The sequence below is a fragment of the Rana temporaria genome, chromosome 2, assembly GCF_905171775.1.
Source record: "Rana temporaria chromosome 2, aRanTem1.1, whole genome shotgun sequence".
Lineage (NCBI taxonomy): Eukaryota > Metazoa > Chordata > Amphibia > Anura > Ranidae > Rana > Rana temporaria.
The window spans coordinates 224,381,049-224,395,565 of record NC_053490.1 but is presented as its reverse complement, the minus strand read 5'-3'; the positions used below and the strand labels follow the sequence as shown (position 1 = coordinate 224,395,565).

Here is a 14,517-nt window from a genome sequence, read left to right as displayed (position 1 = left end):
AAGTCAAATAAAAACAAAATAAAGAGGTGGATCTACCTGAGAATCTAGATTTTGTACCACTTCCATGAGTGTATGTATATATATATATATATATATATATATATATATATATATATATATATATATATATATATATATATATATATATATATATATATATATATATATATATCTTTAAAAAAAATGAAAACACATTCTGGGACTTTCAAGGTATACATCTCTCAACAACACACATCATACACATGATAAAAAATGTTTTTTGATTAAAACAAATATTTTTTTTAATACGGATAGTCAAAGCAACTCATAGTTAAAAATGGAATTTTAGGTCATTAAAATAACACCACTTAGCATCAATCAGAACCTAACAACACATCCTAGTTAGAGGCTAAATGTCCAGACAGCAATGCATATAAACACCATACACATTGTAACAAAAGTCTCATTATTCAAGATCTATGGGCAGTTAGAAGATCCTCAGTGTGGCCTCATTTTCAACATGTTGCACATAGCACTTAATCAGGAGTAAGATGAAGTGAATGGTGGTTCTGCTGCTTAGGATGTTAATCAGTGGAACTAAAGCTCTCTTTGCAGTATAAGCATGAAGAGACAGCAGAGTTCCCAGACAAGATGTTAGGAAGTGTCTCTGGTGTTGTCCACTTTGGAATAAAGAGAGGCAATGTTAGGAGCTAATGAAACATCTAACTTTGCTTCTTGGTTTTGAAAAACAAATTCATAGCTGAGATTAGATTAAGAGCTACATATGGTGTCCCTTTTACCAGCATTATGTGTCACTTATGTAGCCTAATGCTTAATTTACTTGACTCCTTCCAAACAGCAATAGTAATGTACATAGTAATATGCTGTGTTGTGCTGCTTATAATGTATACATCCTTAATTTACATTCACATTCCATATACTGTATATATCAAGCAGTGACATTGCCATTAGTAGGCTAAAAGGAGGGAGAGTACCAGAGCATATTCAGTTAATCTGTAGATGTACAAACATTTGGAAATTTCGAAGAGCTTCCTCCCAAAGCCAAAATAGGCAGCTAAGTTTATATGTAAGACATTATTTTTTTCTTTATATTTTAAAATAAAGTTCATAGCAGATTGTACAGTATTGGCATGGTTTTTTTTAAATGTGTTTCTTTTTTCAGGAATATCAAAAACAAATGGAGTCTTTTGACCAAGGCATTGCTAGCACTACAGCTTGGATGTACCGTGCTGAAATATTACTAGATGAGGTGGACAAACAAAAGCCACTACAAATGGAAGAGACCCTGAAGGTATCACACTTAAGTCCATTCAAACATTCTCATTTTTGCCTCTTAGAGAGATAAATGGGCATTTCCAATGCAAGTTGGCTTTTCAACATATCTTTAATTCATTATTATTTTGGGGGTTTAGTGGGTGGGTGGTGCTTCCCCCACTTTGCTGGTAAAAAAATTGTTAAAGGCTAAGGTCGCTTTTGGCACCTTTGACAATATAGTGGCCATGTAAGCAGGAGAGCCCCAATACGTTAAAACATACTGATCAGTGTTTACAAATATTGATTACTGCAGATGCCATACAAGTAGGCAATTTTTGTTCCTCTTAGCCTGGTTGAAATACTCCCATCTCCAGTATCACAGTATTAAGTGTCTCACTTTTTAAAAGCCACAAATGTGAAGTGTGTTCTCTCCTAACTTTTTGTAGCAGTGACTAAGCTCTGTTTACATGCCTGTTATGCCTCCCATATGCATTTAGCAAACTCCATTATGTTCAACACATTTTTTTTCCAGCATTGACTTCTTTCTTGTTACTTCCGCAGCTTTGTGGACATTCTGGGTTGACAGTATCCTCCCAACTCACCTGTGGATCTCTGCAGCATGTTCAGAGCTCACATTGACTTTTTTGTAGTTTTTTTTACAAAAGCCAATCAGTTTGTTTAACCTACTGGGGCCCATTGTCAGCATGGTCACTATATTGGAAATTGTGTGCTAAAAGAGAACTTGGACTTTAAATGTTTTAACCATAGTCACAATGGTGGTGCGGGTTCACAAAACTTGCAGCCAGAGCTACACTAAATGATTTACAACCAGTGACATAAATGTATTAGATTGCCTCAGTCAATTTCCAGAGATACTGTATATTAAACTGAAAATCTGAGGAAAGTTTTGCAAATTGCTGTAAACCAATGGTCAACAATCATTGCCATCCAACTACAGAGACCTAAAACATTATCTGCAAAAAAAAATAAATAAGATTGTAGGTTACAAAAATAGCTTATAGAGAATTAACTTACAAACATGTGCATCCCTAATTCGTAAAAAAACAAAAAATGTGTTTGGAAAACATTAACCCAGGGGGTATATAATGTCTGCTGTTGAATCCACTTTTGTTTTAAACATATACAGTAAAACCTTGGATTGCGAGCATAATTCGTGCCGGAAGCATGCTTGTAATCCAAAGCACTTGTATATCAAAGCAAATTTTCCCATAAGAAAAAATGAAAACTCAAATGATTTGTTCCACAACTATTTATTCATAAGCCCTTCAGTTTATAGTCCATATAAAAAGATTATAGCAATATGATAGGTTATGTAACCATAAAATGTCCATCCACAAATTAAAGCCTCCACAAGGGGATTAGAAGCAAGAGAGACGCCTCTAAATGTAGCAATATGGTTAGATTTAGTAGCAATATGGTTACATTTAATGAAGGTACAACATTTAGCAACATGATTGATGAATAAAAGAGGCACATCTAAGTATACAGGCATTTGGGGGAAAACTGTCCACATAGACAGTCCTCAGCACCGCCGGCTCTCACTGCTGTCAGTCTGCAATCGTGACCGGGAAGACTACCCTGCAGTAGAGAGATCTGAAAGCGAGGCTTAAACTGCTCGTGGAGAGCAGCGTGGAAGGGAGGACATCAATGGAAGTTAGGAGGATGGTCTATGTGGATAGCTTTACCCCAGATACCTGCATACTTAGATGTGCCTTTTTTAATTATCAACCATGTAAGTTTCTAAATGTTGTACCTTCATTCAATGTAACCATATTGCTACACTTAGAGGCGCATCTCTTCTCTTTTATACTCAGTTGTGATGTGACGCTACTTGTACATCAAGACATCACTTGTATATCAAGTCAAAATGTATTAAAAATGTTTCTTGTCTTACAAAACACACTCAAACCAAGTTACTATCAAACCAATATTTTACTGTACATATACTAAACCTTTAAAGTGTCACTTGTATTGTGTAAATCAAATTAAATCCATTGTTATTCAGACTATAACATACACTATATTAACAAAAGTATTGGGACACCTTCCCACATGAACATACACTTTAATGGCATCTCAGTCTTATTCCATAGGGTACAATATTGAGTTGGCTCACCCTTTGCATCTGTAACAGCATCAACTCTTCTGTGAAGGTTGTCCACAAGGTTTAGGAGTGTGTCTATGGGAATGCTTGACCATTCTTCCAGAAGTGCATTTGTGAGGTCAGGCACTGATGTGTAGGAGAAGGCCTTGCTCGCAGTCTCCACTCTAATTTATCTCAAAGGTGTTCTATTGGGTTGAGGTCAGGACTTTGTGCAGGCCAGTCAAGTTCATTCTCCCAACTTTGTGATGGCAGTTTGAGCATGGCCCCTTCCTGTTCCATCATGACTGTGCACCAGTGCACAAAGCAAGGTCCATAAAGACATGGATGAGGGAGTTTGAGGTTGAGGAACTTGACTGGCCTGCAGAGTCCTGACCTTAACCTGATGGAACACCTTTGGGATGAAATGGAGCAGACACTGTGAGCCAGGCCTTCTCATTCAACATCAGTGCCTGACCTCAAAAATGTGCTTCTGGAAAAATGGCCAAACATTCTCACAGACACACTCCTAAACCTTGTGGACAGCCTTCCCAGAAGAGTTGAAGCTGTTACAGCTGCAAAGGGTGGGTCAAATTAATATTGAACTCTACAGACTAAGACTGGGATGCCATTAAAATTCACGTGTGTGTAAAGGCAGAAGTCACAATATTTTTTGGCAATATAGTGTATATACAAGTATATTTTGTATATGTGGTGACAGTATGTGGTGTTAGTTTAAGGTTGATTTAACGCCTATCTATTTTGGTGTTTTGTGTAAATGTATTGTTGCATTTTATTGTGCATAGCATTAAGTCAATTCATTTTAATGGATTATTAACACACCAGAGGGAAAAAAAAAGACAAACCTGCACCCTTTTTCCAATGAAGTACACTACAATGCACAGTACTGTGCTACCTTGAGTGATGGTGCACTGCATTAAAGGTGTGTAGTGTAAGTGTTATGAGTGCCTTCAAAATGAATGGGAAAACAGTACAACAGCACATGTAATGTGAGAGAGAGAGAGAGAGAGAGAGAGACTTGTAAAGCGCAACACATGCAAACTGAATCGCCTCTGGGCGCTGTATCCATTTCATGGGTAAGGAACCCCTTGACCTCAGAAGAGATGGGTTTTAATCTTTCTCCTGAAGGCCAAGTGGTCCGACTCCAGTCGGATGGTGGTTGGTAGTGCATTCCACAGGCGAGGTCCCTGGACTGCAAATCTTCGATCTCCTTTGGAATTGTATCTGGCTTTGGGTATTTGTAGGAGGTTTTGATTGGTGTATCGCAGAATGCGATTGGGGTTATGGGCTTTTATTTTTTTGCATATATATTGGGGGGCGTTGCCTTGAATACACTTATGTATTAGACAGAGTGCCTTGAAAGTGATTCTGTCTTTTACTGGCAACCAATGAAGGGATCTCAGTGAAGGTGAGATTGATTCCCATGGTTTTTTCCCAGTCACTAGTCGAGCGGCCGTATTTTGAACGACTTGCAGATGAGTGATTTGGTATTTGGGGAGTCCTAGATAGAGGGCATTTGCGTAGTCGAGTCTGGAATTGATGATTGTTCCCACCACGACTGCAATGTCCTCTTTCGGGATAAAGGGCGTGAGTCTGCGTAGTAGGCGCAGCAGATGGTGGGATCCGCAGACTACTGACCCTATTTGTGCATCCATTGTCATGTAGGTATCGAAAATGACTCCGAGGCTTTTGACTTTGGTGCTAGGGGTGATAGTTTTACCCAGAATGGGCGGGGAGTCCATGTTGACGTGGGGTGATTTTTCCGGTTAGCGTGAAACAGGAGAAGTTCTGTTTTCGAACCATTGAGTTTAAGATAACTGTTTGTCATCCAGTTATCTATTAGAGTAAGGCATTTCTCTAGTCCAAGAGAATGATCCTTTTTGTTGTAGATGCGGAAATACAGTTGTGTGTCGTCAGCATAGGAGTGGTAAAGTAACTTCTGTTTACTGATGATTTCAAAGAGAGGGCGAAGATAGATATTAAACAATACGGGCGATAAGGGAGATCCCTGAGGGACTCCGCATGACACCGTACGTTTTTCAGAAGTGAAAGACCCCAGTTTCACTATTTGTGATCGGTTTTCCAAGAAGGAGGAGAACCAGGGTAAAACACCATCAGCGACTCTGGCTACTTCAGCTAGCCTAGCCAGTAGTAGTCCGTGGTCTACAGTGTCAAAAGCCGCGCTTAGGTCCAGCAGTATCAGGAGACAAGATTCTCCTTCGTCTGTGCATCTCCACAATGCAATGGTTTGAAGGGGTCTTAAATAGTTGAACTCTAAGGGTGAAAAATGCAAAAAAGAGACAGAAATATGTTAATTTAGACCGATGAACTTGATGAACTGCATTTACTATTCACTTAAATTAGTTAATCATGTGCAGTAAAAGAAAAAGAAAAAAAATACAGGAATTTCCTTTTCACAGAATTGGATCATTGAAGTGCATTGAGCTAAATGAACATTTTCTAACTTTAGTAAATTAACCCCAATGACATGAAGACTATTACCGCTGGCAAGGTTTGTCTGTACTGACTTTGTGATGTGTGACTATGTTAAATTAACAAGTAAATACGCACTGTGTTGCAGCATAATGAAACAGGCAGCTCACCAATGTTAGAACATGCTTGCAATTGTACCTTATCTCAGTAGCTTTAAAGAAAATGTGCTTTGATTATTCACACTTCGTCTGAAGCCATTTTCATCATATTCATCAGTGATTTCTGACTTTCTCTGTGTTATACTGTAGCTACTGAAGTCTGAGCTGAATGATATTCAGCCGAAGGTGGAATTAGTACATGACCAAGCTACAGAGCTAATGATGAACCATGGTAATGAATGCAAGAAGATAGTAGAAATCAAGCTGTCTGAACTTGATCAACGATTTGCTCCAATATCACAAAGAATTAAAACAGAAAAGGTACTGTTTATAATACAATTAGTAGAAAGATTAGATTACGATTTGATTACAAACATTGGATAATGGCATATCACACTGTGCAGACTGTAGTGCAATAACATGATGTACTGAATATGACACCTAGAAAATTGACCTTAAAGTGAATATTTAACCAGACAAGAGAGACTCAAGGCATTGCATATTTTTAGTAAGCAGTAAATACAGACTGAAGTTGTTAAAAGCTTTCTCTCAAAAGCTCAGCTAACAATACTGACCAGCCCTTCCCAGCAGTGACCCAACAACCTCCCAGCCTTGTTGCCTCTAATATACACACACTGGGGGGATTAGGGTCAGCTGAGCTGCCAAGGGAAAATCTATAAAAAAAAACATGTTTTTCCTCAGGTTAGGCCGATACGCATTCTTCTACATATTTTTGGTAAACAAATCGCAATAAGCGGTTATTGATCGGTTTGCGCAAAAGTTATAGTGTCTACAAAATAGGGGATAGTTTTATAGCATTTTTATTCATATATTTTTTTTTTACTAGTAATGGCAGCGATCAGCAATTTTTATCATGACTGCGATATTGCTGCTGGTCGTACACATGGGATGGTTTTGACACATTTTTGTGTAAAAAAAAATGCACTGATTACTGTGAAAATAGCATTGGCAGTGAAGGGGTTAACCACTAGGTGGCGCTGTAGGGGTTAAGTGTGCCCTAGTGAGTGTTTCTTACTGCAGGGGGGTGGGCTGTGTGTGAAAAGACATGGATCACCACTTCCGATTACAGAAAGCGGTGATCACTGTCATTGTCACTAGGCAGAGCGGGGAGATGCTTGTTTACATCAGCATCTCCCTGTTCTTCCTCACCATGAGACGATCGCAGGTATCCCTGTGGTGATAGAGTCCGCGGGACCCTTGGTCAGGCTCGCGTCCACAATGCTGCGATCTTAAAGGGGACGTATATATATGTCCTTCTGCCTGTCCGTGCCATGCTGTCGACGTATATAGTCGTGCACTGGTCGGCAAGCAGTTAAAGGACATAAAGATGTTAGCTATTGTCTATGGTCAACTAGAGACCGCAACAGAGACTCTGGCTGATTTATCTCTGGGATTAAAAGCAATCAGGAGTTCATGGGCAGTTTTAGTTTATAAATAGATTACCATTATGGCAAACATTTAAAAGAAAAAGGGCAGGCAGGGTTTCTCTTTGAAAGTTATAATTATATTTGTTATGTAAATAATTGTTGTATAAATGCCAGATGATCATTATGACAATAATTCACAGCTAACTTGCCATCATATGGCAAAGAGGTCTTTAAGCATAGTTATATAGCACATTCCCCATGTCACATTCACAGTCCTCCTCACAGCACATCCTTATTTTCGAGTCTCCAATGAAAGATTCTGGTTTTGGCAATATTCATTATGTGTCTAATATGGCAAAAGTGATCCTGAGTTGTTTAACATTCACCATTTTGATCTCGCTATTCTTTCATGTTATTAATGATTTTTCTATGTATTTCTACTAAGAAGTGCCCCATTGGATTCAGCTTGCTCCCTATTGGACACTTGTGCTGCTTATTCAATGCCTTGTCTTTATATTTATTAAAGTTCAAAGGAATACAATGGATCATGTAATCTTTAAACAACACATTTTTGTCAATATAATTTTATTAAATGCTTAGGTAAAAATCGAGAACGAGCATGTTTCACAATTTCTTCAGCCACATTATTAACATTATCACAATGCCAGGTTACACTGTGTTGTAGCATACGTAGAATACTGAACTTTTATGTTTCTTCACACTAAATCAGTCTCAATTTCGTTTATTCAGAAATCTAATTATAGGCACTTTGTAATATTTCAGGTGATCTCTGACCTTCTGACTGCCCTAACAATGATGGCTGCCATATCTTAACATGTGTCTTTTAAGAACATACAGTACATTTGTTCCTGTTAAAGAGGAACTTCAGACAATAAGCTAAAGCATTTAAAATGCACATGGGTTTACATACTTGTTACTTGCCAACGGATTATTAGTGGTAAATACCACTGCCAATCAGTAAGATCAGTCTACTTCCTGATTTAGTTTTACAGTTTCTTCGGTCAGCATTTCTGCCCAAAGTCAGCTTGCTGCTAACTAGATAGGTGTTGTTGCTGCCCAGTGAGGAGGCTGGAAGAGGAGGGATATTAAACACAATTGCATTGTTAAACCAGGAAGATCAATTGCTTTATTAGGAACTGGGGAGGGAGGGGGAGATTCACTAAAACTAGTGCACTTAAAATTTGGTGAAGTTGTTCATGGTAGCCAATCAGCTTCTAACTTCAGCTTGTTTAATTAAGCTTTGGCAATAAAACCTGGCAGGTGATTGGTTTCTAAGCAGAGCTGCACCAGATTTTGCATGCTCCGGTTTTAGTACATAACCCCATATGTGTGTTACAGTGTGGATTTTTTTTTATTGGCTCATAATTATTTTAATATATATTATCTTGACTATTTATAGCTTTAAAGTAAATGAATGCCATGAAAGTGTTCTGTCATGTGAAGTCTCTGAGGTAGTTCATTAGAGATCAAATTAAGATGTTTCCAAAATAATGAGATCACTTTCTATAGGATGGTCTATTAATGGTGTTATTGTACTCAGGAACCTATATTAACTTGTAAATAAAAATTCACAAATTGTTTTTCCCCCAACTGGCAATTAAACAAAATACTTAGCCCTCAGTCACTTTCCATTTTAATATAAAGCAGTTGTCATAACATGTATTATCTTTACTGCTGATAAACTGTAACATTTCTTTATGAGAGCCGACATATATCCACTAAACATTTCTAAATTTACTTCTTCATTTTAAAACAAACTTACTAGTATGGTTACATACTTTGCCATTAAGTTATCATTGACTATTTGTAAATTAATAAGATGGGACTTTTTCGTAACGATTTTTGGCTGACCTTTATAAATATTTTTTTATAATGGTTTTCCATCTTGATGTTCTTAATCAAAATAAGATTTAAGTCACTCACTAGAGTAATACCCATTAAGTGTTCATTAAAATAGATTCTCTCTTAGTTCCATTGAAAAGCAGGTGTTCTGGAGAAATTAGACTCTCTAAAATCACATTATCTAGAATAAATGCATCATTTGTGGTTATCTTGGCTGAATAGAATAGATAATGAGACAAGTAAATCACATGGATTTAAATTTTGATTTGTTGTATAATTTATGTATTTTGTAATGAAGACACTATACTGGAATAAAACCTCACTTTAAACATACAATTCAGTTATTGTAAACCACAGGTGTCTCACGTCCAGAATTAGCAGGATTTTATCCTAAAGTAACAAAAACTACTTTTGTTTTCACTGATTGGGATGGTGTTTCTCTTTTAAGTCTATATTAACCCCCCTGGTGGTATTCCCGAGTCTGGCTCGGGGTAAGATTTCAGGACCAAAAGCAGTATCCCCAAGCTAGACTCTGGATCGCCTCGCAGTGTCCACAGGCATGGTTTACTTACCTTGTCAATGGATCCTGCGATGCATCCCCGCTGTGTGAGTGAGCGGCTTCTTCGCTCGATTCACACAGTGCCTGTGTGCCGCCGATCTCCGTTCCCTGCGACGTTACGACACACGGGGGCGGAGAACGGCGCCAAATTCAAAAAAGTAAATAAACACATTACATACAGTATACTGTAATCTTACAGATTACAGTACTGTATGTAAAAAAATACACACTCCCTTTGTCCCTAGTGGTCTGCCCAGTGCCCTACATGTACTTTTATATAATAAAAACTGTTCTTTCTGCCTGCAAACTGTAGATTGTCCATAGCAATAAAAAAAAGTGTCCCTTTATGTCAAAAGTGGTTTTAGAGCAGCTAGAAAACAGCGATAATAAATTATAATCACTTGTAGAATTGAGCAATAGCGACTTGTGGGGAAATTCGTCATAAAAAATAAAAGTAATGACAGCGACAATTCTGCAACTGAGCAAAATTCAGTGTTCTTGATTTGATTACATTATTGAATAATTTTTATTATAATTATATTATTATTTGTTATAATTATTTATAGTTATTTATTATATTATTATTTATGATTTTGTTTTTCAAACTTTATCATACCCGAGATGTGTACTAGACTCTTGTTTGGACAGATTTAAGTGAGTTACTCCTAAGAATTACAGGCCTACAATGTAAAACGCCAAATTTCCTTGCAAAATAATGGTACCGCTTTCAGCACCTAAAATCTGAAATAATCATACCGCCAGGGAGGTTAAAGGCTAAAGGGATAAAAGATTTACAAAAATTACAACAAACGTGTTATCTCTAGAGTAAAAGCAAACTAAAGCAATTACTTTTTATCATCAATGAGAGTACAACCAACTGTCCACTTTTATTTTATCACATGTTTAAATATATAATAATGATGCTGATAGATGGAAATGTTTGTGGAGATTCAGAAGTATATACAGTGTCCAAGTGGCTCTGAATGTTAAGTGGCTGAATAACAAATGTGAATAAACCAAGCCTGTGCTCACTTTTAACATTCAAACTTGTGAAGGTGTAGAGATAAATATTTGTTTAAATTTCTCTGTAAATGATTACATTTCTAAGATGAAACGAAGATTTTTTTTACATCACCTGGCTACCCCTTGCTTCAACCCCTTTATACTTGCTGCATTAATAAGCCAGCTCCTTTGGAGTGTTCCCTCTTACCCCAGTGGACTGTCCACCCTTAACATTACACTAACAAGATAAGATGTAATAGCTCCACAAAACATTCTGAGACCACTCTGTACATGTAAAACCAACAGCTAGAATAACAGGACAATCTGTAGCCCTACTCTCATGGCCGATCCGCCCTATAGGCTCACTATGCAAGCCTCTTAGGGCCCCGCAAAGCTGCAAAGGGCCCCCCAAATTACTAGAGGCCCCGTCTGGTGAGAAGTCATTTTCACCCCCTCACCCAGCTTCTCAACTCGCTGGCTGCATGGGAGAAGAGGTAAGAAGTCAGCACCCCCTGCTTCTCAATTTAATGTAAGATGTCATTTCCGACAGCAGAACACCCCCTCCCTCGCTTCTCAACTTTCTTTAATGTGACATGTCACTGTCGTCAGCGTCCCCCGCTTCTCATTTTTAATGTGCCATGTCATTTTGCTTAGGGCCCCAGGGAGGTCAGGATCGGCACTGCCTACTCTGCTAGTGATTCAGTTACACACTTGGCTGTGATGGCTATGCAGTAATCCTGCCTAGCCTAATTGACTCTTTAGTAAATCATGGCTTAATTTAAATATTGCTAATATCACTTATGCCATGTAGACAGAATAGCTTTAGGCTGTTCTTCTAATAGCTATGCATGACGAGAGCTACACATTGCATTTCACAAATTTATATTGCTATTCAGGTTGAATTATTAACCCCTTAACGCTGGCGCTTCCCATCACTTTAAGGAGTTTCTGATGCTGGAAGGCGGGGAGAGGTTTATGGTCATAAGACTGCCTTGATTGGCTGTCATAGGGGTCACATGATCAAAAAGCTCCTGATCGCTACTAGCTTTCCCTTAGGTGCTGGTAACTGTGGCGGGAGCACACAGGGCGCATGCTCTTGGCTCAGTTTTATTTACATTTACGAACACAAATGAATGAGTAACTTGTATAGCGCTACAAATGTGAACTAAATCGCCTCAAGGTGATGTATGCGTCCTCTCGGTATCAAGGTCCACCCAAGGTTAATTATTAATTGATAGGCTATTAGTTATAGATTTCAATATTGTACATGTGATCTACCTTAATGCAACCATTTATTTTAAATTTTTAGTATTGCTGTTTCTGCATTCTATATATTACTGAAAGAATAGGTGACTTGATGGATTCAAATGTATTTTAGCTATCTTATAAAAATAATAACCATGTCAGAATGTTCTTATGAAGCACTCGTAGGGAAATCCCAGAAAGTGCATATATACAACAAATGACTGATGTATCATTCTTAAATTACTTTTTTACATATAATATATAAACGTATTCTTGTAAGTAATGTGCTTTAACGCATACTATTATTCTAAATTACGATACACATAGATCACTCTGTGCTCAGTAAATTGTGTAACCTCCTTGAATACTACAACAGAGGTCTGAACAAATTATTTGAATAATGTCTCTTACATGTACTTCAGGGTATATTAGATCTTGCTAATTTTTTTTATACATTCCTTTTTGTTGTACAGCCTATGGTTTCTTCCAAAGAGCTGGAACAGTTTCATTCTGATATCCAGAAATTGCTTGAACCACTGGAGGCTGAAATTCAACTTGGAGTGAATCTCACTGAAGAAGACTTCAATAAAGATACGGTAAAGTATTTGAGACTGATACTTTTGAACAGCATGACACAGAATGGAAAATAAGATATATGTGGTATAAGTCATAACAAGCTGTGCTATATTCAGCTTTTCTTCATAATCTGGCCTATATTAACTTTTGATATCCTTTAACGGGCAAACCTGGAAGAAAAGCTGTTCAAGGCTACTGTTCACAAAATCCCAGGATACCAGCCTGCCTTTGAGGGCTATAAACAAAGCAGACTTATACTTAGCCATTGCTACATACAACATTTGTATTAGTTTATTCTTAATTTAGCATTCCAAAAACTCAATCAATCAAATACCATCTAAAATAACTTCAAACTCTAATACCTTTTAACACTAAAGCTTAAAGTGTCTGTAAAGGATTAAAAAAATAATAATAAAACATGTCATACTTACCTACTCGTGCAATGGTTTTGATCGCCCTCTTCTCAGGTCCCCCGATGGTGCTCTGGGCTCCTCCCCCTCGCTGAGTGCCCCCATAGCAAGCCATTTGCTATGGGGGCACTTGTGCGTGCTCACTCCCAAGTTGGCTCTCTGTATCCAAATAACACAGAAAGCACGGCCCAGGCCTACCCCCTGCTCCTGCCTCACTAGCTGAGATTGAGCTGCATCTCAGCCAATAAGGAGCGAGAGACCCGAGAAAGACTATGCTCTTGTGCACATCGCAGAATTGCCAACAGGCTTAGGATAGTATTAGGAGGGCTGAGGGGGAGATGTACATTGAAGGTTTTTTTACATTCATGCATAAAATGCAAAAAGGTAAAAATATTCAGCCTTTACAACCACTTTAACCCCTAGCCCTGAAAAAAGCCCTTAAAGTGATTGTGATATCTTTTTTTTTTTTAATAACAAACATGATATACTTACCTCCTTTGTGCAGTCGTTTTGCACAGAGCAGCCTGGATTCTTCTCTTCTTGGGTCCCTCTTTGGTGCTCCTGGCCCCTCCCTCCTGTCACGTGCCCCTACAGCAAGCAGCTTGCTATTGAGGCAACCAAGCCGAGCTGCAGCTCTGTGTGTCCATTCAGACATGGAGCTGCCATTTAGCCCACCCCCTCTTTCTCCTGATTGGCTAACTGACTTTGATTGACAGCAGCAGGAGCTAATGGCGCCACTGCTGTGTTTTTGCCAATCAGGAGGGTAAATCTCGGATGGCTGAGGGACTCGTGGACATTGCTGGATAGAGATGTGGCTCAGGTAAGTATTAGGGGGTGCTGGGACAGCTGCTACACACGCAAGGCTTTTTATCTTAATGCATAGAATGCATTAAGATAAAAAAAAAACTCCTGCCTTTACAACTCTTTTAACACGAAGGGCCTATTATATGCATTGGTTCAATTGGGTATAAATAATTACAAATGCTTCTTTAACATATCTTGCGGAAGGATGAGCCGTGTGGCGTGGTACACTGCCAAAAATGTTACATGCACCCTTTTGGTTCAATTTGGTGGATTAGGAAGCCAATTCAAATGAATGGGGCCACCCTAACGCAACATCCTTTAAAGGGTTTGTAAAGGTTTGTTTTTTATTTTCTAAATAGGTTCATTTAAGCTAGTGAATTGTTGGTTCACTTACATTTTTCTTCCATTTCCCTTCTTAATGTTTTTTTTTATTTGTTTTCTTTGTCTGAATATCTCACTTCCTGTTCCTCCTCAGAAAGGTGTTCAGTAAGCTGTTCTAAATGACTTTCCACCACTTAAATGATGGTGGAAAGCTTACTGAGGAGAAGCAGGAAGTGAGAAATTCAAACAAAGAAAAAAAACATTTAGAAGGGAAATCGAAGGAAAAGGTAAGTAAACCAACAATGCACTAGCTTAAAAGAACCAATTTAAAAAATAAAAGACAAACCTTTACAACCCCTTTAATGTATGGTTTAACACATTT

At 38.1% G+C, this 14,517-nt stretch overlaps 1 protein-coding gene across 1 annotated transcript in view; it reads left to right on the top strand.

The window, feature by feature from the left end:
• DMD (dystrophin) overlaps nucleotides 1–14,517 on the top strand; it is a 2,981,380-nt gene that overhangs the window by 1,267,761 nt on the left and 1,699,102 nt on the right. Inside the window, exons 36-38 of the mRNA XM_040336499.1 lie at nucleotides 1,163–1,291; nucleotides 6,118–6,288; nucleotides 12,498–12,620. Coding sequence (XP_040192433.1) covers nucleotides 1,163–1,291; nucleotides 6,118–6,288; nucleotides 12,498–12,620 — 423 coding nt within the window. The remainder of the gene's footprint in view (nucleotides 1–1,162; nucleotides 1,292–6,117; nucleotides 6,289–12,497; nucleotides 12,621–14,517) is intronic.